The 27,040-nt window shown below is 40.6% G+C and overlaps 1 protein-coding gene and 1 long non-coding RNA gene across 8 annotated transcripts in view; one reads left to right on the top strand and one right to left on the bottom strand.

Annotated features, from left to right (window-relative positions):
- The window catches only part of KCNC1 (potassium voltage-gated channel subfamily C member 1), a 126,855-nt gene that overhangs the window by 11,555 nt on the left and 88,260 nt on the right, over positions 1–27,040 (bottom strand). The window contains exons 2-4 of one of the 7 annotated variants that reach the window (XM_075427091.1): positions 25,008–25,941; positions 10,185–10,373; positions 6,025–8,171 (exon numbers count right to left, since the gene is read on the bottom strand). In XM_075427091.1, coding sequence (XP_075283206.1) covers positions 8,035–8,171; positions 10,185–10,373; positions 25,008–25,941 — 1,260 coding nt within the window. In that variant the 3' untranslated portion in view covers positions 6,025–8,034. The other 6 variants (XM_075427089.1, XM_075427090.1, XM_075427096.1 and 3 more) reach the window with 6 other exon arrangements.
- Positions 20,423–27,040, top strand: part of LOC142362026 (uncharacterized) — a 55,831-nt gene continuing 49,213 nt past the window's right edge. Inside the window, exon 1 of the long non-coding RNA XR_012764603.1 lies at positions 20,423–20,494. This is a non-coding gene — a long non-coding RNA (uncharacterized LOC142362026). The remainder of the gene's footprint in view (positions 20,495–27,040) is intronic.

Here is a 27,040-nt window from a genome sequence, read left to right on the forward strand (position 1 = left end):
GGAGGATTTGTTTAGGCTGCTTGGCAGTCACTGAATTTGTGTAGCATTCCCGAGTGGCTTCATACTTTTCTGCTTAGAATGCTGGACCCTGTATTTGAAGTGTGTTGATTTGAAAGAAAAATTCAGTCCTGCCTTGCTTCCCATTTGCCCAATCACTGCTTCTTATGTGACACTGGCTTCCCTTCCCTATCTGCATGTTGTCAGTCCTGTTGGTGACTAAACAGTTCTTTCCATCTGCAACTGCCATAAAGGTCACTTCTGCATGAGTGACAGGAGGTTTTGCTCCGCTACATGGCTGAGCACAGGGAAATTGAAGGGAAAGGGAAGAATGTGATTCGATTTTGCTTTATATGACATTTTTTGAGTCGTAAGACTTTAAGATGAGGATGGAAAACAGATGAAGGAGATCCGTTTGAATACACAGAAGAAAGGTGACCGTGGAAAAACATTTAAATGAATGGCAGTAGGGAGCTTGACGTAGTCAGCTAAAACATAGGGGAAAAAGAGAGCAGAGAAGGAAGACAGATTCAAGATACAGGTCCTGAAGACTGAATAAGCACGCAGGAATAGCAGCATTCCAGCCTGCTGGTGTGGTGGCAGCAACATAAGGGACAAGCTATTCTATTTCTTGGATGTTGTTGTCCCCCCCCTCTCTCTCTGTTATTAATAAAGAATAAGAAAACCCACTGCAGGTCAATAATTCATTATCATTCATAGCACATCTTCAAATTTCCAGTTCTGTTCAGTTGGAACAGCAACATCTGTCCTCACCTTCCAGTCTCAGAAGTCTGTAGATCAGGTCTGTGACCTAGTCCAGCACTTAATCAAATACTTACTGGTTTTTACATTAAATTCCATGAACTCTGGGTCTGACTTAAATGACTAAAGTAATTTTGGGACTTCCAGTTCCTTATCCTCTGTATTGGAAATCAAGATGATGACAGATATTTGTCATTGAAATTGTGATGTTATGTTTTCCAAAAACTCCCCTGTGTTCTCTTAGCCATTTTGCTATTTTTATGGTATATGGCAAGTATAGCAATTTTTCTTTTAGCTAGATATTTTCTTTAAAAAGGCTCCAGAATTTTTCATCAGTATTTGAGTCTTGCTTGTAGTATTCACTGCCAGCTTATAGTTGAGAGCAGCTGAAAAATCTGTAAAGAGAAGAAGAAAATACTGAAATGGAAGACATACGTCTTGCTTCCCAAGGCTGGGAATGGATGCAGTCTGGGGTAGAGAATTGTCTTGTGTGGTTTTGATTGCATTTAAAAATGTGCACAGTAGAAAAGTGGAGCTTGCACTGATTTTGCTGAAAACTCCATCTGACACAAAAATAATGGGACATTTGAACTTTTGACATATCGATGTCTTGATTTATGTGCAAAAAAAAAAAAGGTAGTACATACTTTGTCCATTTCTTTTAGCTTTTGTGCTGGTCTTAATTCCTGATAAATGCTGGTCTTAGATGTTTTGCTCCATGATAGAAAGGATGATTTAATAGCCTTGAATTAAAATGCTTTGGTTGTATGGAAATGGCCTTCTTTGGATGAATATTCCAAAAAATAACCATAAAGGGAGGTGTTTATATGTGCCTTTAAAGTTAATTTGGAGAAACTGCAGTGTAAAGCTATCCTTATTTTGTAACCCATTTAAAGGTTGAAGGGACTGAAGTAAGGCACATTATCTAGCTGTTTGTGCATTTGATTCAGATTCATCCATCAGTTGTCTCTGTGTTTACCTGTTTTTAATGCAGAGGCAGTTTTTACTCAGTAGTAATGCCTCTGTAGAACATGGAAAGATAGTACGTGACTGAAAACACTCAGCAATGAAAATGGTCTCTGTGTATTTGAATCACGACCTGGATGAAGCATGTGTTACCTTGTGGGAGAATGAGGAAGTATAAATTTAGAGTACTGGGAGAACACATTTTTCAACTTTATTAGAAACAAGAGCAAGAAAGTAATTATTCCTGAATAAAAGCTGGCTGTGAGATGGAAAATTTAGAGGTGACGTTTACTTTGCAGAACTTCTTCAAGCATTTTCATGTTGTGACGTATCGGATTTTGACTCTTTTTCAGACGAGCCCTTTCAGGTTGGGAAGGGTCAAGTCTAAGTCCAGTTCCTGTGTTGGCTAGCCTTTCAGTTCATTTCTTTCTTTCTCATCTATTTCCAGGTCACTTTGTCTGTGGACCGCCTTCTTATTCACATAAAATGCAATCTTGGGGGGAGTTCTGTCTGCAGGGTTTGAGATCAAGACTTTGGAAATTGCAGAATTTGAACTCAGTATGATTCAGTACTCCCAGATCATCATAATCTTTTAAGTGTATGTGAACACTTTGCCATAAGACTCTGCATTTTTACATTTTTTTTATGTGTAGAAGTGGGGCCAAGAAGATTTCTGATGTTTTTCATGTTCTGACATGATTTTTTTTTCTGCAGATGTCAAACAAATTCAGCTTTTGTTTTGTTTTTACTGATTTGAATGCATGAAGAGATGTGGTATCTAAATTAGGGTAGCAGAGGAGTTGCCAATCAGTAATGAAGATGCTCTGTCATTTTAACTATGTGGGTGCTTAATCATTTTCCATAATAATCCTCTGCTTTAAAGTACAAAAGAAAAGGGATTCCTATAGGGGCATTGTGCTCTTCTGCAGACAAAGAAACATGGCATCTTTTAAATAATAGAGAGTTGCTTCTCTCCTCAGATGCCTTAATTCTGAGTAGACAGAATATAATAACTATTCCTTCTTAAATACTGCTTTTCCTCTTTTGACCTCAGCACACTTTAAAAAGGGGACAACGTCACAGAAACTGAGGCACAACAAACTGAAATGCCCCAACCAAGGTAACCCAGTATGCCCACAGCAGAGCCAAGAATAAAACTCCCATCTCCTGAGTCCCAGGCCAAGGCTCTACCTTCTAGGCTAGTGGTCCTTGATAGTTTTGTTAGGTAAGCCTCACTGCTACTACTTCTCTCTCTCTCCTTGCTCCTCTTCCTCCCTCCACACCCTCCCCCAACTGCTGTTTCGTCATATGCTCCCCTCCCTCCTACTTGCCCCAACCCATTTTCCAGACCCATCCTGTGTCCCTCTCCTCATTTCCCACCTCTTGTGCAACTGCCACCTCTTCTCCAGTTACCCACTTTGCACTGACACCACCACCACAAAACATGGCTCCTACTGAGCCTATTTGCTCGGGCTTAAATCATGTGTCTCCTGTTCGTGCTGATGTGACTCATGGTCAGCAGCCTCTGCATAGGCTGTGTTGTCCCTGCTACGTGCTTTGGGTCCAGGACTTGTGCAGGTATCTCAGAGTGCTATCTGAGCTAATACAACTGCAATACTTTGGCTTTTTCTGAATAAGAAATCTCTAACCTATGCTCCACAGGCAGCAGAAAAAACAATTGAAGCTTTGGAGCACGTGCTCTTAATATTTGATGCCTGGAGATCTTTGGACCTACATGCTTGCATAAAGTTTTTTAAATGCTCAGGTGGATGCTGAGGGTTGAAAACCTGATTTTGTCAGCCTGAACCAGGGAATATATCTTTCCATGGGGGTGGATGAATATGTTTAGTTTTAAAGCATTTGCTTTGTCAGAGAAGGAGAGAAAGTCAAGAGATGCAGTTCTGTATGTATTTTCTAACTTGAAGTTCAATTTTAATTCAAATATTGTTCTTGACTGCAAGTAAGCATTCATATTCACCTAAGAGAGAAACGTTGCACCTACAGTCCTATGTGAGTGCAGAAGCTTTGGGACTTCTGAACAGACAGGTATTTTATGCCCAAACTCAAATAAGCGAATGGCTTAAAAATAACCTGGATAATTTGAGCAGGTTTTCATGAAGTGAAGTTAGTTTGTGTATGAGCTCAGAGACTGTGCCTTATTTTGAGACTGTGAAAAGGATATGCAAAGTGGCAGGGTAGCAACGGGCTTGTTTTTTCTCCAGGATATCTTTTTTGTAAACAGCTCTGTGCTTAGTTCTTTTCTGAGTGTCCTTGCCTTAGCCCTGCTTGGTCTCTTCTGTATTTCAGTCTGCTCATTTGTCCTAGCAGCCATTTGTTTCAGTGATGTATTTTCTTTTTGGCCCTGAAATTTTCAGGAGAGAGAAAGCAATTTATGTGAAAAATCACTTTATCCAGATTAATGACTGCTGCACTTGACTGTTATCACAGCAGTATTATCTAGATTTTTTTGTTGGAGTGAGAGAACAGAAACCACTTCTCAGATACTTGCTGTCTGGAATTGTAGTTGTGGAGACAGTTTCACACATCAGGTTGGTCCGGAACAAACAAGTACATTCATGCAGTCAGAGGAGAAGCTGTATGTGTAGAAGGTGTGGTTGAGGGGTGCTTTAAATATTAGCAGGTAATAAACCACTAATTGCCAGTGGGTTCAGATGAAGAACCAGCATCAAGTCCTATAGCTGGGGGAGTCCATTGCCGAAAGCTGAGTTTGCAGAGGAAGAAACCCGAATGTTCATTTCCAGCAGGAAACAGGCAGAGCGTAACTGAAACACAGAACACATTTCTGCCCTTATGATGACTTAAAGTCAGAAGTAGCTGGTGGCATTATTGCAAACCTGAGGTCATAATCTAGCCACGTGGATACTTTTAATGCTTTGATCAATACATATACCTCCTGTGGTGGGAGTGGGCAGGGTTGAAGGAACTAATGTTGTAATCATAATACCCCAGCAAAAGCTCCTTAAATGCAAGGCAGCTGGGATGGTGTGGTAAATTTCTCTTAGGATTCAGTGTTGGGATTCAGTGCTACAGCTCCTGAAATTTTCCTGTTTGTCTCCCTCTTTCCCTATGTTGTCAGAGCTGCCGCTGTTGCACAAGGGGGACTCTGGGGTCAGTTGGACCTTAAGCTTTAGAGCATTTCTCGAAGGGCGGTACGTGGGAAGCGCTGCTCTGTTTCTGAAGGGTTTATAGAAGTCACCCAAAAGATACAGTTACCTCAAATCAGAATAAGCCAAGAAGAATACCTAAATGAAAATGGGACTAGCAGATGTAAAAAATAGCACAGAATGACAGTTGCCTTAGGGCATATGTACCCAACCTGTTAGCTAAGACTCATATATATGTAAAGCACAGTGGAAGGGGAAGACCTACATGGGCTTTACAGGGCTGAATTGTTAGTATTTCCTTATGGTAATGGAGAATTTGAAAAGCCTTCACGCTGGGCCCTTGAGTTAGTGTTAAATAAAAAATGGGGCAGATAAATCTGTTTCTGGATTCTTAATACATTACAAGAGGAAACATTCATTAAGAAACTTTTGGATCCTGGATTAACCTGGATCTTACCTCTGGAGGTAAAAAATTTCCCATGTATCAGCTGAGAATAGCAGCATAGAAACAGTGGGAGAAAAGTAGTTCTTTTGAGAAAGGATAGTCAATTGAAGTAGAAATCAAGTACATAATCCTACATCAAGCATACAAAGGAGTTTTCTAATTACATACAAAATTCTGTTCTTCTATTTCTTCTGTTCCTAAAATACAGCTTGATGTCTTCCTTGATTTTCCTTTTGGAGCAGAGTTTTGTGAAGACAAGGTCCAGCTGCAGTTTTTTTGTTTATAATTTAGCACTTACCAGAGTCATGAGTGTTTCTTCTGTTTTTTGGGGGGTTTAATCTCTATTTCCTCCATACCGTAGAGATACTATTCCTTTACATTTCCATTCTCATCAGCAGTTGCAGATGTCATAGCTTGTCTAGAAGGTTGCCAGCTCTTCCAAATTTCCTCACATGAGGATAAAGGTGTATCCTTCCTTACAGAAGTACTTTACCAAAAAAGCACAAGCAACTAGAATGCTGTTGACACATAGTCCATAGTTTTCATCTGTAGGATCTAAAATGAAATTTAATCCCATTGTGTTTCTCAGTTCTTACTGCTGCATGTTTTGTGTGGCAGATAGTGTGACTCGACACCTGGATTTCTTTCAGAGTTTCATGTCAGGTGGACTGCTGAGGCTCAATGAAGAACAAGTGAAGGATGAGGCCCAAAGAAGTAACAAAAACTGAATTCATTTAATCAGCTAAAAAGACAAACTTTTATTATTGTTGGGAGGGAAAAGGAAGATACCTAGATAATTATAGGGTTTTTTAATCTTCCCTCGTAAAATTACTAATGGTGTGAATTCTTCAGACATCAGTTGTATCAAATGTTTGCAGGCTTCATTTATTATCTACTAACCAAAATTAGCATTGTAGAACCAAAGCAATACCAAGCTTTTCTCCTACATTTCTCTTGAGAACACTGTATTTATTCAAGATTTTAGAAGCAAGTCTCTGGAAACCCCTGATCGCTTCAGAAAAGGATTCCCCTTTACACTATACAGCAGGCACTGAAACCATGATACAAAATTTATTTCATGCTAGAATTGTTTTGCATAACATTGTGCATGCATTTTACTCAGTACTAAATTGCATACAATGCTGTTGTCTTGTTTCTTAAACTTTGAGACCATTTATACTTGAGTATTTTCCTGATTCTGTACTATAAGTCCCAGTTTTAAAATAACACCTCTTTTGTTTAAAATTCATACTGATTACTTAATATGAACAATTTATGAAGGGTCTTTATGTTGGATCTATACATCAATAAAATACAACATAACCAGAGCTGGAAAATTAAATCTAGACCAGCTGTTACTGTCAGTTCCAAAGGAAAGTCCCATGTGTCACAAGCATGCCAACAAAAACAGACAGGAAAAAGTTTTTCTTATTTTTATACACTTCTAGTTGGATTAAAAGTTCTTGATTTCCATGTTGGTGTGATGAACTGTGAAGGCGTGGTCAATATGACCGATGACTGCCTGATTGCACTTTTTAAAACCATTACTCCTTATCTTGTATACAAAAAGAAGCGATCCATAGCAAAGAAATGTACAGTTTTATAATGTTTTACATTTTGGCTACAACAATGTATGTAAAAGTAAAGAGCTTTGAAAGAAAATATATAATTTTGCTTTTTTTTTATCCTTAATCATATATTTGCAGTGTTTCTTGTTTTTTCTTTTTTTTTTTAAATTTTTGTCTTCATGCAATTCATGCTATGGAACAAAAAAATAGGTTAAAAAAAAGAAAAGGATCTTCTACAGTTTTGTTACATTTTGGCCGTAGAAAAAGCCTGCATCTCTAGTACAACTCCAAATCCACGAAGAATCATCCATAAAACCTGCATGGAGCGAGTTAACTTTGTCCAAATGAGAAGGTCTTCTATGCCTGCACAGTTCCACACAGATGTTTATTAGCCATCAATGTTCATCTCCATCTCGCCTTGTCAGGTCACTCTGACTGCCTCTGTTGGCATATATTTAGCAATGACTGGACTTTCTTTGCAAAGATCTGCATGTAAAGAATACAATCAGTACTTGAGCTTCTTCCCTGCGCTTTTCACATCAAGCTCGGCATCTTAGTTTTAAAAGAAGGAGGAAAACGTGAAATAGCTACATGCAGAGGCAGCCATATTCTTCTTCAACAGGATTTTTTTTTTTCCATGCAGTCAGCCAGACTGAGACCTCTCTACAGTGTGTCTGAGTATTGCTTTCAGCTTAAAATAGGCGCCCATGCAAAGTTTCATCCTACTGTGCTTGTTTGCTCAAACTCCTGCAGGGTTCCTATGGCTCAAAAATATCCTGAGAAAAGCAAAATCTTCCATCGTTGGCTTGTTTCAGCATCGACTAAATGCCTAACTCATTCCATACAGAGCCAGTAGATCCACCATTAGCCAAAGTAAGCATGTGCTAGCATGATGCACCAGGAAGGAAACTATCTGGTGCATCTACCCTTCATCCTATGTATTGACACCATGCAGCACGTATGGCCCACCAGTACTATGTAAATGCCTGCCTGTTGTCATCTGAGTGCTAGTTAGGAGTGTTGTCACCCTAGCATCAGTAGTAACACCATTCCCAGCAGGTGCTACTGTGAGACATTGCATCTTCAGACTTAGTCACCTGGATTATATGCAACATAGCACAGGCTAATTGAAAATAAAGCTTTTTAGACCATTCTCTGCTACTGATCCATGCTACAAAATAGATGGGATGGGAGACCAAGAACGTCTCACTGGACTAGGAGAGCTGTAGGGCGCAGACACTGAGGATAATCCTATCGCTTTTCCACTTATGCCAGCTATGCTGTTAAGGCTCCGTGACATTTCGTAACCTTCATTTAAAAGAAAAATGCAAAGTACAGCATTGGATCAATGACAGAATGGACTAAGAATGAGGTCAATATTGTAGCCAGTTCAATAGCATCTGCATGCATGGACATGCCCAGAGTAGTATCGCTTGCAACGTGACCCAGAAGGCCATCAAAGTACAGATCAAGTTTAAAAAAAAATATTAAAAAGAAAAAAGTCATCATTTCTCAAGGATGGTCAGGCTATGCAATTGATCCTACAGGCAGCAACATGGTTGTACCCTAAAAAGAAAAAGAGTCAGTGGGAGGGATTTTCCATGTCTCTGTCATACACTCACACGTACCTCTCCTTTCTACTTCATGCATTTTGACCTCAGGCAAAATTAAGGTTTCTGGTATCTTTGAGGGCAGGAGGGGAAAAAGGCAGCAAAATCCATAGAATTTATTGTGTTGCTATAGAGATACTACTCCTTTGTTCTCAGCATTTAAAAAAAAAACACCAAAAAAAAGAAAGAAAACTAAATTGCATGCATTCGGTTTCCCTCCCTCCCTCCCCCCCTCCCTCCCTCCCCCCCTTCTTTTTCAGACATGCACATAAACAGCTCAGCAAGTGTACAGAGAGTTGCACAAACTATGGATGAAATTCTGTTGGAACAACAATTAAGATGCTCTCAACGTGTTTCAAACAGGCCAACAATATGCTGACGTATATTACTCTTTAGCCAACCAGCCTCTGTTTCATTCAGTAACGAGAGGCGGTTGCAGTGCATCGTGAAAACCATACATTCCTCATCCCAAAGGATGTGCCATTTGGAGTGTTCCCCTGATCCACTGGAACCACCCAAACTCGCCCTGGCTGAATGAACATGGCCAATCCTTATCCAATACAGAATCAAGTAAAACACTTTGCTACAAAGGTAAATTTTAGAGGATATACTTTCATATGAAAGTCTTGTGGTCCAACTGTATCTTTGTTGATGATAAGCTTTAAACTTATAAATACATACACTATCTATAACTGGCATTTACTATAACTATTGCCCATCATACAATGGCACATGGGAATTCTATACTCCATACTCAGTGTATGGTTACATCATACAATCTTTGCAGTTTTAAAATATTGATATATCATATACTATATACAGTACACCAGTGATAAACACTGATTTGAAGAGACAGACTTCTTTTCCAGTTTTCCCATTCCTTATCAACTTTGATGCGTATATATGTAACTCTAATTTTGGTTTGTATGGTTTCATCATGTTATTCATTTAAACCAAACAGCCTATTTTAAGAAGGGAAGTGTTTTTTTCATTTAATTTGACTTCTGTTGCTAAATAGATTATTCTGACCATTAGCAAACCAAAATGCAGTTACTTCTGAGATCTGTAGCTGTCAGAAGTCTGAGAAACTATTAATGATTTATTTATGAAAGAAAAGTGATTTTAGATGGATTATTTTCCAATTGTAAGACACCTGTGCTAACGGATGTTCTTGTATGCTTCTCTTTCTCTGTTTAACTAAACAGCTATGAATATCCAAATAATTTGTTTTAGTGCGCTGTTAAGGTAGCCGAATAATCATTTCATATTTCTTGAGGACGTTTTTCTTTTGTGTTTTATCTTTTCTACGTGCCACCTCCAAGTCTGTGCTCCTCAGAGTCTGGTAAGATCTGTGAGCTTTCCAAGTGGCAAACCTTCATTGCTATGAAACGTTAATTGGCCTCTTCTTGGAGGATGGGCTAATTTAAGGACATTGTAGAGCATCCTCCACTAAAGTTTACTGCACCGCACCAGCTGGGGTGGAAGACTTGACTGCCTAGCATAGCTGCATGGGGTAGTTACAGCTCCTCAGGCTTTTCTTTCTGAAAGAAATAAGTTGGAAACTCCAAATGCAGACATCAGGTGGTGGTTTCCAGCCCAAACGTGCATCTCTACAGCAAGCGCACTATTGCGTGCTACAGCTACAGCTGACTTTCTCTTATTTATTTAAAACGGTTGCTAACTACATGGTTAGAGGACCCCAGCTACATACCCTTTCTTATTCCTCCATCAGGCGGGCAGGGATATTCCCCGGTTGATAAGAGGAAGCAGGGTCCATATCTCTCCCGAGTGCCAGAGCGGGTAAAGGGCAGGCCCTCATCAGGCGTAATAGCCTGGTCTATGTGGGGACAGTCTTCATTTGCCAGCGCCGCCTTGGCCACCTCACCATTCAGTTTCGAATCTTCAAACATATAAGCAGAAGGCTATTGAAACACTATGCACTGTTTATTAGAGTTCCAGCTGCAAATTAAGGGTTCACAGCTAAAGAGTTCTATAGCAACACTATAAAAAGTAGCACATCTGTCCTAGACACTGCGTTCATGTGCACTGCACCAAAATAAAATAGTCTGTTAAATGGGAGGAGAAACAAAACGTGATCACGTTAGGTGTAACAGCAGCCACCTGTACTTCCGCATAGAGGGGCAGTTTCAGAAACGGACGTGCATTGGTTCCTAGTCCTGCGAGCAGAAGACTGCAGTTAGAAATCGGATTATGTTTTTGCATGACGTTGGATGGTGCATGAATGACCTGTTTGTCATGAAGCTACTGTCGCTCAGAGCTTTGGAGAGGCAGTGGACTGTGAGTTGTGTTTTAGTATTTGAGTATATTCTGTTTATGCTGATTTATACCTGCGTGAAATATTAATAAGGGGAAAATTCTTGCTCATCCCCTCCCCCAAATTTACCCCAATAGTCCTATAGGATTTCCAGTATCAGTCGTGTAGAATGGCTGTACACGTTTTAGACACACAGAGTACATTATGTATGGAAATACGACGGCAGAATGTGAATTTTAAAAGCAGCAATCCATTTGCCGATGTCCTTCTCTGAAACACATACAATACTTGCAATGCCAGCACAGGACACTACATATAGGAAACACTACAGCAGGCCATGAATTTGGAAAATAGATAGAGTAAAATTTACTCTCAGCTGTAAATAATGAAAATAGATGGTCAGATTTGCCCATTTTGCTCCACACATTCCCATGAGGATAGACTGAGAACAGTATGTTTTCTCTGTGTGACTTATTTGACATTTGTAAAACAATTTAAAGTGCTATTTAGTGTAGGATTTATTTTAGGGTTTTAAAGTGCAAATTAGCGTATTAAGAATATACTCGAAATATGGCACAGCTCGATATGAGTATTTTGGTTGAAGGGAGGAAAAAACAGTCAAAATGCGCTTTCTGAAGTTTCGCAAATGCTGAGATATGTTAACTGAGTGGTACTGGCAGCATCCTACACCTCGGTTGCACAATGCTTATTACCTAGACACTGTAAGGCAATGGGTGGTCCTGCGAGTCTTTAAGGAAAGACAAACTCAACGGATAGACTTTAGTGCCTCTTCCACATTCGTATACTAGCTTGTTCTGAATGCTACATGATACTGTCATTTATTTTTCAGTACTTTTGAAGCCAAGTAATGAAACAAGCCCGAAAAGACAAAACACATTAGGTAGGGTTTGGAGATACGATTCTTATCCTCTAGTTTTAGATGGACAACATAGATGAGTAGTAGGCAAAAGTCTTTTCAATTTATGTTTGTTGCCTTGCACACACACGCACGCACACACGCAGATGTATATGACACGTACTGTGCATCTATCCATGCACCAGTAATTGCGTTCTATGCCTTTACTTTTATTTAGATGTCACTGGTTTGTCACATTAACAGTCTTTTCTGCAGATCTCACCTCTGCCTCCTTTCTTCTCCATTAATCATTTCCCCTAAGAGGGAGGTAGTAATGTTTTGTTTTGTGAGCGATGAAATAATTAGGTTTCTCAATACATTTAAAAAACTGGCAAAAGCTATAGGTACGTTTTAATTCTTGTAGACACTAATTTCAATAGGATTCTGATGTTTTAGTCTTGCACTAAGTTGCAATTCCTTTCTGTTCATAATACTGTTTAATACCACTCTTTGCACAAAAACCTGGCAGGCTGCCATAGAAACTGTGACATTGCAGGTATTGAGCTGTTGATTTAAAAATCATTTATCTATGTTTGAGGAGAGCTGGTGTCCTCATGGGGATGAGCAAAGAACTGGGCTTCTTCATAAGCCTCTACTGCTACAAGCTGATGGCTTTAATCCTGAAATAAGGGAGGCAGCTGTGTCAGCAGAACTCTATGTTGAAATCTCAGAGACACACTGCGACATCTGAGCCTGGGTTTGCAAACTAAACTGTTAGTGATGTAAAGGGCACTGGGCCACTTCTGGAGCTCAGAACACCTCTGAGCCAGAGTGCTTGTGGGTGAGGCTGCTCACTGTTATCAGCCATTGATCCATTTGGAAGCAGCTTGGAGGCTCTGTTGTGCTTGAATGACAAGAAGATTGACCTTCTTGGAATTAATTTCTTAAATTGCTTTATACATATCTAGCAACTTGAGCTGGAACTTGCTCTTGCAGCCTCCTCAGGGTCTGTTAGCACTGTTGAATTTTTCTCTAGATTTGCTGAAAATCCACCACCTTGTTATTTTATTTCCATCATTAGGAAGGTAACAGAGTAGCTGCAGACATGGACAAATAACTGTCCTACTAGTGTCCCGTGAATATTCCATGCATGGGCCATGCCTTAGGGATCACATTCTGGATAGCAATACTAACCCACAATGACAATTTTGCTAAATATTTAGGAAGCAGAGAAATTACCAGCACAGAAGACTGCATCTATTGCTGGTGTATGTGAGTAAGCGTGGAGTAGCTGTGTTCCAAACCACTGTCTGCAGCACCTAATTCTCTGGAGGTAGGACTTGGCAATCACATGATATGTAATATGTGATTAGTCTGTTATGGGAATAAAGAAAACATCACTGATGTCATCAGCCCACAGTTAGAAGTTCCCGTTGTTTTCATTACCATATCTACATGCTGAACAATTTCAGGAATGGGGTCTAAAGATGGAATGAAATTATGTTATTTTAAGTTGATTTCTCAAGTTTCAATTGGCCTGTTTGCTTTTTCCAAGATTAACCTTGGGTTTGAGAGAACTCCGGATAAAGCAAAAACTACTGAAACCATTAATGTCTGGTGGCTACCAGTCTAGTTATACCAATGATGACTACTTCTACGTGCTTCTAAACTTCTAAGGCTTGATTCTGGCCTACCAGATTCAAATAAGCCTTTCCATTCTTGCTAGCAGAATCCGAATTAGGCTTGTACAGCATTTTTTGTTCTTTACGTTCTGCTTCATGAGAAAAGTCAATGCTGTCATCTCTGTTTTACAGACAGGCAAAACTACCATGCAGTGAAGTGACTTGCCCACTGCTATGTAAGAGGTTACTTACAAAAAAAATCTTCTGACTCTCAGCTTGGCACCTTATCTCCATAATTGCCATATCTGTGAATATCTAGTTAAACTGCACCAGCTTTAAACAATCTCCTGCAGAGATCTGGCTGAGAGGCTAAAGAAAGCATTCAGCAGATCTGCCAGGTAAGTAGTTTGTTTCACAACTGTATCACCTGTGTGGTTTCCACTTTCTTTTTTTCCTGTCTCATCTATCTTCATTTGCAGAAAAGTACTATTAAAATGCCTCGGGTGTTTCCAAACAAACACTGAATTTCAAAATGGGGGGGGAGGGATTCTGAAAAAAAAAAACTTAGGAGAACTGCTGGATTTTGCATTAGTATACTCTTTTTATTGTGGAGAAGCATGGTAGAGACTGCCCACGTACTTGCTGCATCGCTCATCTCTTACGTTAAATGGTTGCACACTGTCACGGTGACTTTACCAGTGCTGCTGGTTTTGATTATGAGCTAGAGTCTGGCACTGAATTTCCACCTATTCAAACTGCATCTTATGTTCAGAGTATCAGTGGACATAATTGTATGACATATTCATTGACCTTTATCTATTCTTGTAAGTGTGGCACTTATACAGAAGTGGTTCCTACACTGGGAAAACCACCCCAGTCCTCTTCCCTTAAGCAAACACTGCCATTCTCCAACAGCTACCGAGAAACAAGTTCCTGGTCTACCCTTCTTAGATGTCTTCAGAAATTGTGTGTGGGACAGGGATGGTCCCAGCTCACACTGCTTCCTCTTGGGGTTGTAGCTGTCCCCCATCCTTTGTCTGTCATGTGTCTGCAGAGCTGTGAAGTGGTCACTTACCCCAAAGACTGGGTAAGTTGAAAGGCACTCTCAGGGTGGACCATTTTCAGTCCTTACAGGATTGGAAATCCAGTGCCTTTACCAGTCCTTATAGGAACTTCTGTAGGTCACAACCACTTTGACTGAAACAGGGCTAAGAACTCCACAATTAGTAGTATGGTATCCATGCGTATTTACCCATGAGTCAATATCTGGCTACGCGAACCATGGCAAATTCTTTGACATTGTGCTAAAGAAGATGGGGTCTTCTCAGCCCTAGATCAGAAACACAGCAGTTAAGAGGCACAGTGCTGTTTCCTTTGGTCCCACTAGCTCACTGGCAATCTCTGCCAGAAGAACACAGACTGTCATCCTCTCAGCTACCCTTGTTTAAGGATTAAAAGAGACAAGAACCCAGCTTCAGTACCTAGAACTTCCCTGAACAGCCATTTGCCATTCCACAGACTCGGGGGGCTTCAAGGTTCTGCAGCCGTGTTACAAGGGAAGGGGCTGAAAAGCAGGAAGGAGATAGGAGCAGTTGAGTGCAAAAGAGGGCCAGAATGAGAAAAGAAGTTGCTTGAAAGATTAAGATCTTTCTGCTGGGGAGACCTTGTCTGACTTGAGTTACATTCCACACTACCACCCAAGTGCACCTAAGAATGAATCTACAGCTTGTGTAGGCCTCAACTGTGATCTTATAGCGCAGATCCCAAACCTGGATTACTGTCTGTGGATGGTCCTGCTCCTGACTAATGGAGAGTGTCCTTTGGTTCCCAGTCAGAGTTGAGGGTTATTTTCATTTTCTCATTTTAAACCCCTGTCGCTAACACTAACATGCACAGTAGCTGCCTGAAGTCCCATGAAGAGAGATCTCCATGAGGTCCCTCTCAGCAGAGACCTTTAATCCAACTGGATCCCTGAAGAAAGTAGGGGTACGTTGTCCATTGAGTGAGTTAATTTACTCTTCTGTTTTTCAGTGCTCTTGTACTTTTCTGGTGATATAAAAAGGGCTGTTAATGTGGCAAATATTGTTTGTGTCATACTATGCTGGCAGCAGGAAATTCTCTCAGTATGATGGTTTCCCCTGGCTTTTAGGGTAGTGACAGAACGGTACAGGAACAGAGGTGGCATGGCCCAGATGAGGGTGGAGAACTGCTGTGCTCTAGCTTTTCTTAGCTGGAAGCTTCTTAGCTGGAAGTGGGAAGTAGAGCAGCTGTGAGGCTGCTGTAGTTGCTGGTGGAGGACAGAGTTTCCCAGCTGTCTTTATTCTAGAGAAAATGCAAGGATTTTGCCTTCCTTTTTACAGCATTACTTTTGCCTGATACTCACTGTGCTAAGCAGATGGTTATGATGAAATTAGAAGTATGAATCTAAGTATCCAAGACATTTACTCTGATTTGTGGAGGGGTTAAAAGCTGCTCAGCATCTGAAAGTACTCATCCACTTTGTATCCCTAAATTTCTCTCTGAGATGTTGCAAGGAAAAGAAATATCTACAGCTCAATTCTCTACTCTCTTGAGTCTCTTTAATTAAAATTTCACTCCTGTTAGCAGGTTGTTTCTGTTTTAGTTGCCTGGATAGTGTTTACTGCTCGTTAATATTCATTGGCCACTCATCAATTGCATCAGTATAAATCGCTCATTTTTTTGGTACTAGACTCTACCTAAACTCTGCTGTGCTTCTTCACTGATTAAGGGATGGTCAGAGAATCAGGAAGTAAAGGAACTGCACACTGAGAAAAAGATGCTTTTCCTGATTTAGTGCATGGCTAGTGATTCCTGAGTTAACATGGGATTTACCAACAATTAAGGATAAGATTAGTAGCAATAAACTTCATGCTGTCCTTCTAGAAAATTATCAGAAATGTCTATCAGTTATTTTTTACCATTCTTTCAAAGTAGTGTTTGGGGGTAATTGGGGGAGATTGTAACAAAATACTTTGCTCAGGGCCTGATTCAGCAAAATAACAAATATGCTTCTGTGCCAGACCATCTTAGGCTACAGAAATCAATTTTTATGGGCTCCAGAGCCTCATGCAGGATTAAGAAACGTGGATCTCATGGGTAGAGGCTCATTTTTGTTGTTGTTAAATCAGGTCCTCAGAGTGAAAGAGATATAACTATATTAAATTAGAAAAAGAATTATGGAGAAGATGTATAAAACCACAGACAAAGGATGATGAAATGATGAAATTATGGCTTGGAGAGTATGGAAGGAAGTATAGCATAGAGAAGAACAGCATAGAAAATATGGGCTTAAACCTTTGGAAAAGAGTAATGGTGCGTCAGCATGGGCATCACTGGTTTTCAAAATGGCAGCAAAAAAAAATCCTAAATTGGTAGGTTTGGGAAATTTTTCTGCTGGAGAGTAATGAAAATTAATTTTTCCCATGCAGAATATCTGAAAAAAAGAAGGTAATTTAACTAAGTAGTTCTATTGTCATACCAAGTACTTACTCTTTGCATTAATACCTTGCATCAGGTTTTGTGTCACAACCTCAGTGAAGTTACCTATAGCCTGTGACATTCCTTGTTCTTTTGCATTAAAGAACTGTATTGTAATCTCCTCGGCTGCCCAACATGGAGCTCAGGTTGATGATAATTGGAGAAAAACTTCACAGAATAAAATGTGACAGTCTGTAACATACACAAGTTGCAAGCAACGTACAGTAATAACAAGTAAATGTTAACAAACAGAGCGAAAGAGAGAAAGAGAAAAAGAGAGAAAATGTGAAGAACATGTAAAAGAATTAAGATTCCTATATAACAACTCAGTTTTAGTTACTCCAATATTCTAAGGTCATTAAAATAAAAATCTTTGTTATTTCTAGGTATCTTTAATATAAAGTTTCCTAATTTTTATATAACTACATATTTTGAAGCTCTTCTGAGTAGATATCACACTGATGGACTTTACACTGGCATGAGAGTAGAATTTAGTATGCTACATGAATACACAGAATCCTTCCGACCCAACCTACCTCTTCAACATTTACTCACCACCATGTTGACCTGGGTCCCTCCAGGAAGCCGTGTCCCCCAGTAAAGGCACTCCAGTGACGGTGGTGACCGCCTCTCCCAGTACTAACTGGCCAACATAGTAACGTCACTCCCAGAGAATATCACCTTTGAGAGGTACTACTTCTTGAAGTGAGGTGACAGTATGTTGGCTGCCTACCTATTGGTACTGCTAGAGGAAATACAGGAGCTCTGGTTAAGTAGATCCAGTGCATCTTGCTATTACGGGTATTGGATATGTGCTTAATGCAGTGCTGAGAACTGTTGCTCTTGGAAGGGCTGCATTTCAAAGAGCTCTGGAATATCCTGCCTGGTTTTATCCTGACACCTCTGGGGTTTCACACTTATACCCATCCTGGACTTCTGAGAGTCTCACTAACACCATATTCTGTAGAGCGCAGTGGGTCAGGTAGAGGTTGCAGGAAAATGCAGTCAGCTGAGTCGTGCTACAGACTTATATTACCGCTCTGACTGAGGAATACAGTATGATGATCTGTACAGTATGGAAAGTGTCTGAGACATGGAGCATGGATGAATACAAAGAACAATGACCGCAGGAATGATACATTGCTTGTTATTTCGGCTTTGTGCTTATAAACAGACAAGCAAGTAGTCAAAAGGCTTGGAGAAAATTTCCAGCAAGTACAGAGTAGGAGGGATATACGCAAGGGGACTGGGCTCAGAACTGGGACCTCACACCCTAGACCCTTTTGTCCCTGGCCTTTTGTAGTAATGGGTAAGTCATCCCGTCTGTCTAGTTCTACTGCAGCAGAGATGGACTTCTGGCCCTGAGGTGCCTTTTGTTGTATCTGTTTTGCGAACACCAGTTGTACTCAGTCCAGCAGAAGGCAGACATGGCAAGAGTACCTCTTTCGTATCCCAGGAATGCATCCTGCACTGGCTGGCACGGGAGCTGCGGTGGCAGGCGCATGCTTGAGAAAGAGGATTTAGTATATTTGTATCTGCCTTGTGCTGGAGGATTGGCACAGGTTGGCCTTATTTGGCTGGAGTGTTTGGACCTATGTTTTCCCATCACTAAAAGTGCCTCGTGCTCATTAAGTTATTAAGGCATGAAAAGTTCCAAGACCTTTTATTTAGTTCTGCAATTGTTTTTCAGCTTAGTGCCATCCTGCCCCTACACACACTCATCCCTGGCTCTGGCCAGACCACAGGGGGCTGTGTGGGGAGATTGGTTTTTTTTTTTAATGTCTCATATAGTGCCAGAGAAAAGCGGGAAACCCAGACCGCTGTGCTTAAATTCATAGCTCCTCCTTTTTTTTTTTTCAAATGACTTGGTGTAGAGGATGTTATTTTTTACTCAGATTCTAAAGTAAACAAGTACCATAGCACAAGTGACACCCACCAATTGTATCTCTACAGGAACTGACAGATTAATAATTGTATAACAAAGTGTTACATTATATTAGTTATAAATTCTGCTTTGCGTGTGATCCACAGCTATGAGATTGCTGAAATGCCTCAGGGGGCAAGGAAAAGATCCAAATTGCTTCCACCTAACTGTAGGCACTTAACTGAGAATCTTAAGTTAGAGCTGCAGTCACCTGAGATCAGTTGTGGAGGAAGCCACCTCCAGAGGGCAATTCAGATCATAAATGAGTGAATTGCTCTCCAAGACTGCCTGACTCTTCTTCCAATATAAGGGGGACCTCAGGCAAATGCATCTGAAGTTAGATGAGAACTGAGCATTATTTCTTCCATTTTGAACTGTTACAATTCCTACATTAATCCAAAGGACTCCATCTTCAGTGACATTAAGATGCAATCATTACCTCATTTGCTATTTTGGAGTGATGAATTTTGGATTTTTAAAGGCGAGGAAGGCTAAATATTGAGAGAAAAGAAAAACCATCTCCCCTGTTACATTTTCCAATGCCTGTTTAGTATTTTTTATGTCTAGCACATTTAAACATCAGAGTCTTTTGAGCTGAAACACATCTAAACTCTTTGCAGTTACATTGCAAACCATCCATCTTACAGAGACGGTCAAAGGTTTTATTTTTTAAAATTAGATGAGTTTTTTTTTTTTTAATTGTTCAGAGGTATTTCATCAGAGAATTTGCTTCCTTGTGGATTGAAGGACCACCGTTGTGACTACATACCTAAGGCTTTAACAATGCTTTGCTGTGCATAAAAGCCACTGAAGTTCACAAACTACGGCGAAATGTTAGGCAGCATAATGGGCCTGTTACAAGAACTGCCAAGAGTCCCCAGCTCCCACTGAGCATTGGCACTGGAATTACAGTGCTCAGCACACTTCTGACCTTAGAACTGGTGTGTTGCACAAGGAATACAGGTTATTTAGGTTGTGGTGACAGAAGGGATGAAAAATGAAGCCCTGAGAAAAGAGCAGCTCCTTCAGAAAGCACGACTGATAAAGCTGAAATGGGTACTTCCACATTATTTCTTTAAAAGGAGATCAGCGGTCTCTCAGGAAATTGCATTGAAATAACAGGTTCATACTGTCACAGCTTGCTCCAGTTCATCTGACTGTGGAGCAGACTGGAGTCACTACACCACTGACAGAAGGGAACTATGTAGTTAGACTTTGATTGCTTTAACTATTCACACATAGGGATAGTTGAGGAGCGGGTTATGGAAAACTAGTTTTGGGCAGGTGAGTAAAACAACCACAGAAGTTTCTCTGAAGCTGAAGACTGTATTGGTAATGACAGACATTTTCCCTCTCCTCTTAGGCACTTGAATTCTAATAATATTTCTTCCATATTTTACAGCTATGCAAGGAGTAGAGAATTTTGCCATCAGTACACTGAAAAAGGCTGCACAACACATTTGTATGAATATACGATATCCTTGGGGTATAGCTTAAGTGAAACTGCATGCAGAGGGGATCAGAGAGGTGAGAAATTCTTATTTTGGCCATGTTAAAGTCAATATAAACACTGTGTGTGCTGGTGTTGTAAATATATATATGAGAACAATAAAAGGTTGGCATAGATCTCTGAACAAAACCCATATAGCCCATCACCTGTGCTTATGTATTATGGATGCATTCTTAAGACCATTGCTCTGTGGCACCAGAAGGTGCTGTAGACATCAAATGAAGTTATGAATTCCATTCATCTTCTAAATTTCTTTTACAGTGTTGGAAAATGACATTCACTGCTTCATCCTATGGCAACTTTAAGATGTTACCATGCAGTCAACCTATCCTTCAGGTAAGCACACAGCTCACAGAAAAGAGGGCCTGAAGAGCTGAGTAACACTTTCAAAACAAAACTGAGAGCTTTCAAGATTTGTTTTGCATGTTTTGAGATTTTCTTACAAAATTGTACCTTAAAGTATTTCATTGTGTGTACTGAGATAAATTATTCATACCTGTAGAACAATGTGTGGTTTGGGACAGAAATCAGCCATGTTTAAGTGGTTGAAACTGGCTTTTTCTGTTTTGCTTCTGTTTGAAGCAAAGTTTGCTTTACTTTGTTTCACTTCTGTTATGACACTGACTGTGTGGAATACTCAGAAACCTTTAGATAAATGACACTGCAGCACAGCAGACTATGGTTATGACTGATGCTTATTTAGTTACATTGAACTACTGGCTTTGCCACAGACCGTTCAAGTGATCTTGCTCAATTAAATTAAGCCCTGTGTCAAATGAAAATAGTGGAGACTACTTCTGTTTTCTCTTTGCTGTCTACTTAGGCTGTTGGGCATTTGATTGTAATAGAGTGGTTGTCATGTAGACGACTGGCAAAATGAAGCCCCAATCTTGAATGGAGCCTGTAAACAACACTGCAAAGTAGCAAAGTTAATAGTTTGAAATGGTGATGCTAGAACTTGGTGTGTATATTTTAAGTGAGGGACATCTGGTCCTCTATAGTCCGAGATATCCCTGGGTCAACGAGTTTTAGTCAAATTGGTCAGGAGAGATTTGCTCCTTTGTATCAGGCCCAGTTCCTCCAGGCACTGTACAAGCAGTATCTTGAGAATTTATGGTCATCAGAAACTACCTTGAAGAACCACAGAATGTTTGGTGTTGGAAGGGAACTCTGTGGATCATCTAGTCCAATCCCCCTGCCAAAGCAGGGTCATCTAGAGCAGGTTACACAGGACCTTGTCCGGGCAGGTTTTGAATATCTCCAGAGAAGGAGACTCCACAACCTCTCTGGGCAACCTGCTCCAGTGCTCCTTCACCCTCAGAGTGAAGAAGTTCGTTTTTATATAGAGGGAAAATCTACTTTCTTATTGCTGCTGCTGAAGGCCTGCCTGCAGCATTAGCTCTGCCATCCTCTACTCTGAAGTGCCTTTCCTCCCCTTCTGCTGCTTTTGCAGCCACCCATTGATGGGATTGGATGGGATGGAGAGCAGGAAAGGTTGCTGCAGAAAGGGGAGGCTTGGTAGAATCAAACTCTTTATATCAAATTAAAATCAAGTGCTGTTATTTAAAGATAACCTCCTGCCAGGTGTAGATTAGCCCAGGACTGAGCTGCTGAGAGTGTTGAGGACAATTTAAAAATTTCATTCAAACCTACCGGAATTTAAATTCAAACCTTCTTTGCTTTGCCTGCAAATGACCATAGCATCATTGGCTGCAGCTGTGCAGCCTGTGGGCAAAGTTCTGCTGTTTGCATGTCCGTGCCAGCAAAGTGCTCCTTAGCCTGAGAGGAGGCACTGAGACCTGGCTGTGCAGAGTCTCCATAGAGCCCCCTTGGCCCTGTGTGTGTGGACTGAGAACAGCTGTGAACTGCTGACTCGCTGTGTGAGAGGGCTACAGAGAGATAGTCATATGTGGAACTATTTCATACTCATTACTGTTTTGTGAAATGCTTAATAATTCCACCGCACATTATATATGGAATTAATAACTTCATGTGATGTCCTTTACACCTGAGCAGATAAACAGTCTTTTTTTGGAAGAATGTATTAGAGATACATCATATGACCTTATATCATCTAGATACTGTCACACTGAAGCTTTACAATTAAGAATTACAAGAAATATCTTGGACAAGGCAGGCATTATTTTAGAAATGTTAAGCACCCATTCTGTGCTTCTAGTACAATGTTAACAGATTGTTTACAGTTAGGTGCTGATAATAAATCCAAATATTTTACAGTATGGGAAACATTCACTGCTTGCATGTCTCTGTTTTCATATGATGTGCAGGTTATAGTTTCAGGAACAAGTCAGCGCCTATGAGTGCTTCATATTACATAAGTGAACCTCAACATGCAAGGCAATGCAGATCTTGTTTTAACAGCTTTGTTCTGATCTTACTTTTTTTTTTTCTCTTGCGCACATATAGATCTTTCCCTATTAGGAAGCTAAGAGATGCAGGCAATATTTTTTGCTGTTAGTGGTGCATAATAATTATCAGAAACAGAACTCCAGCAACAGTGTTACTGACTTCATTTTGTTAGATGTAAGTGTGCTTTGTTACTTCTTAAAATATATATGTTTGTATATGTATATAAAAATAGTCTCTCTTAATTATTGCAGAAATAGATAAGTTGCTGTTACTATCAATACTTCGTGGATATTGTGGTAACAGCTGATTTTAGAGCACTGATGGTGGAAAAACAGTTCCACATTGAACCAAAATTACACGTATTCTCAGGATACCAGTGTGGAATTACACTGAACTTGTACAGTTCTTAGTCCTCTAGTTCCCAGAGAGGACCAGGGTAGGTAGGTAATGGGAGGAACTTTATAAACCAAGGGATTTCTGAGAAGAAAGTCACTCTGTAGCTCTGCAGCCTGGCTGCTAAAGTACTCAAGAGTCTGGCATCTCTTGCACATTACAATTGGGTAGTTGGCATATTGCTCACAGTAGGAGACACGTGGTATTGTTTGTGCCCTCTTTCCCTCTTGATATGTGATGCCACAAGGACATCTACTCATGAGTTGTGATAAGCATTTGCAACCTGAGGGGAATGGATGATAAAACCATACGCTTGTGCGCCAAAGAAACAATAGGAAACAGACAGTCTATCAGTCACGTGAATTGTGCTTGGCCTGTTGCAATGGAATAGCCTTTAACAAAAAAAATGAAAGCTATTTACCTTCTGAATGGATTTTACATAGTTGCACAAAAGGGAAAAGAAATAAGAAGAGAAGAGAGAAGAAAATAGAAAAGAAGAGAAGGGTTACCACCAGCTCTTCCCCTCCAAAATTAGCATTGGCATAAGTGAAGTCACACACAAAGGAAAGTCTCACTTTCTTTGTGCTTCTTACAATGACATCAACATGCATGGCTATGAGATGACGAGAGTATACCTCACTCACAATGAGTAACAAATTAGAATTCTCTTCAACGTAAAAAAATGATAACACAAGACCATCATAGGTATATGCTAGCTCTTTCAAAACATCTCTTTTTGACTAGTTGTCAGTTAAAATCATGTGATTTGCAATCTGTTCTATCTAATACAACATGGGGATATTCTGAATAGGCTGAAGAATGTCTACTATGCAACTTGTCTGGAACATCTGCCAAAAATTAATTTGGCTTTGTTTTCAACACAGTTATCTACTTTGAAATTACTCCATAGAATTAGTAGTGATATTCCATGGGTAGAGGTAGATTATGGGGTTTAAATAATCAAATTGGAGCCCCATAACTTTATGTGCTATAGGAGGTTTCTCATAAAACTGAGATATTCCCATAATTAACCACTAGCCATGGGATATTATAATATATTCCATGGTGACTAGTATTTTTTCCATTCCCCCCTCCCCCCCCAGTAGAATTAGTATGATTAATTTTGCTCTGGTTTCGCCTATTGCTAACATGAATCAGTATAATTAAAAATAAGAACACCATGTTATGAGGTGATCACTGTTTAGGCCAAACCAGCAATAATGACCAGTCAGACCTTTTCCAGTTGGTCTTTGCTGCTAGAAGGTTGAAAGAGCTGTAACTCACCAACCCATACTTGCAAAAGGAGCATGTTTTAGAAAATGTGGTTCAAAACTCTTCATAGTTCTAAACACTAAATTCTAGTGGAATATTATAGAATAAATTGATTTGCATGCCATAGAATGAACATCCTTACATCTAGTCTTGTCTCAGAGCGAGTCATTTTGCATTAGTGTCAAGAATTTGAGCTGTTGTTCTACTTTGCAGTTAATCATCAGAAAGAGATGGGACTGTCTCATGAATATGCATGATGGTATAGTTGTCCCTTCAACTTACTAGGCACCTAGTTTCTGTAATGAGATGTACAATATCTGCCATTTAAAACAGCTGAAAGGTCCCAAATGGGAACAAATGAGAAAGCATCTGGCTGTTTCGAATTCCAGCCCTGTTTTGTCAGAAAACTCTGTAATTGCTGAGTACTTGGCTCCTACTCTGCTCTATGAAGCATTCAGCTCTCAGGAGCCTCTGAGATGCATTATACAGTCCAGCAACATAGCTGTAGAACTCTCAAAATTCTTCCACTAGATGTAACAGCTCTTCAGAATATCTTGAGACTTGTATGCCCTTAACCAGGACCAAAGTTTGGGCTCCTAGAGCGTGCTCTCATCCTTAGTTTTGCTGATCAGCCTCCACTGTACCATTTGTCCCTGCAACCTAGACTTCACACATATTATTCAGTGTGATGGTGGGACTAGAATGGATAAATGTGCTACCCATTGCTCTAAGAAAGCAGTCTGGCTGAATCTTAAATCACTACGCGGGATGGAGGTTAACGGTCAGATGGACATTCCTCTAAGAGGTTTCCTACCTGCTCTGTTAATTTCTAAAATTTCTTCTTGGGCCAGTGGGCAAGTGTCGCTCTGGGTACTGTGGTGTGGAGAGTTTACGACAGATTTACAATAATTGGGGGATCCCAGCTGGGGTGGCCTCGGGATATGCTTCTTTTTTTTCTTTGGTAGCTTCTGCTTAGCCATAGCTAAGGAGTAATACATTCCGAAATTGTTCACAATGACAGGGACAGGCATGGCAATGGTCAGCACACCAGCGAGAGCACAGAGGGCCCCCACCAGCATGCCTGACCAAGTCTGAGGATACATGTCTCCGTAGCCCAGGGTCGTCATGGTGACAACAGCCCACCAAAAGCCGATGGGGATATTTTTAAAGTGTGTGTGTTCACTGGCACTAGGGTCATTTGGTTTAGCACCTATTCTCTCAGCATAATAGATCATCGTGGCAAAGATTAAGACGCCCAATGCCAAAAATATGATGAGCAGCAAGAATTCGTTTGTGCTGGCGCGGAGGGTGTGTCCTAAGACCCGCAACCCAACGAAGTGGCGGGTCAGCTTGAAAATTCGCAGGATTCGCACGAAACGGACTACGCGGAGGAAGCCCAGGACATCCTTAGCAGCTTTGGAAGACAGGCCACTGAGTCCAACCTCTAGATAGAAAGGCAGTATGGCCACAAAGTCAATGATGTTCAAAGAGTTTTTGATAAACTCCACCTTGTTTGGGCAGAAAGTGACTCTCATCAAGAACTCAAATGTAAACCAGACCACACAGACACCTTCGATGTAGGTGAGAAAGGCTTCGGTCTCTGCTTCCCTGTAGTGCCGCACCTGGGTGTCATTCCCGATGAATTCAGTTTCTGTCTTGTTCACAATGGGGTTAAATCTCTCATGGGTCTCGAGGCAGAAGGTGGTGATGGAGACCAGAATGAAGAAGAGGGAGGCAAATGCCACATACTGTGGAAAGAAAGATATGAGAGAAATATTAAACAGTAGATTAAGTACAGGGGCTTTGATTCTGAAACACCAGGGAGAGACAAGAGCCATGTTAAAACTAAAGATAACGCCAAGTCTTCTTTCTGTGGGCTGAAGATTCCAAGTCTCACCTGCAAAAACAGTCTAACATTCAAAATTGGAGGGAGAGCAGTATGTAAGTACATGCTAACAATCATTCCTATACAGATAGCACTTTAGCGCGAGCGTAAATTTACGCAAGCATTTGAATCTCAGGACTTACTGTGGGATTTGAGGTTAAGGACATATTGAAATTGTACCTTCCTGAACTTGGTCTTCTGTTACTTCTCGTCTTAAAGATAGAGCACACTCTCTAGGACAATTGTCATGCAAGAGTCTTTTCACGGCATTGTGTCAGTGGTATGGTGGCTGTCTCCTGCTCCCAGCTTAGTGACAGTTGTGGTATCTCAGATCTCGGTAAGGTGCTAGTAAATACTAGTGGCAGTCTCAGGCGGTCTCTACAGCAAGGAGTAGAGTTCTGCTTGGCATCATCAGACTTTCCTCCTGAATCCCAGGGACAGGTTGAGTAATAGTCACATATCTCCTAGACTAAACATCTTCTCTGTTCTCAGTTCCCTTCTCCAGCTCTTTTGGGGGTGGGGGACAGGGAGGGGAAGAAAGTGGTTTCAGATAAGCCTGTCAGTTGATCCAAAGGGAGACAGATCCATTGGGTTTCACCAGACAAGGTTTTCTTGAAGAGAACAGACTTGTACCAGAACTAGATGATTTTTTTTTTAAGGCTGTTGGATTATGATTTGGTTAATCAAATTACAGTGAAGGTGATAGCAGCCCCCAAAGTCAATGAGTGTTCTTAGGAGTATTTGCCTCTTTGGCTTCAGTTCCTGCTTTTCATAGAATCATAGAATGGTTTGGGTTTGAAGGAATCTTTAAAGGTCATCCAGTCCACCCCCCCCGGAATGAGCAGGGACATCTTCAACTAGATCACGTTGTTCAGAGCCCCATCCAGCCTGACCTTGAATGTTTCCAGAGATGGGGCATCTGCCACCTCTCTGGGCAACCTGTCCCAGTGTTTCACCACCTT

This window comes from Opisthocomus hoazin, chromosome 7 (genome assembly GCF_030867145.1).
Source record: "Opisthocomus hoazin isolate bOpiHoa1 chromosome 7, bOpiHoa1.hap1, whole genome shotgun sequence".
Lineage (NCBI taxonomy): Eukaryota > Metazoa > Chordata > Aves > Opisthocomiformes > Opisthocomidae > Opisthocomus > Opisthocomus hoazin.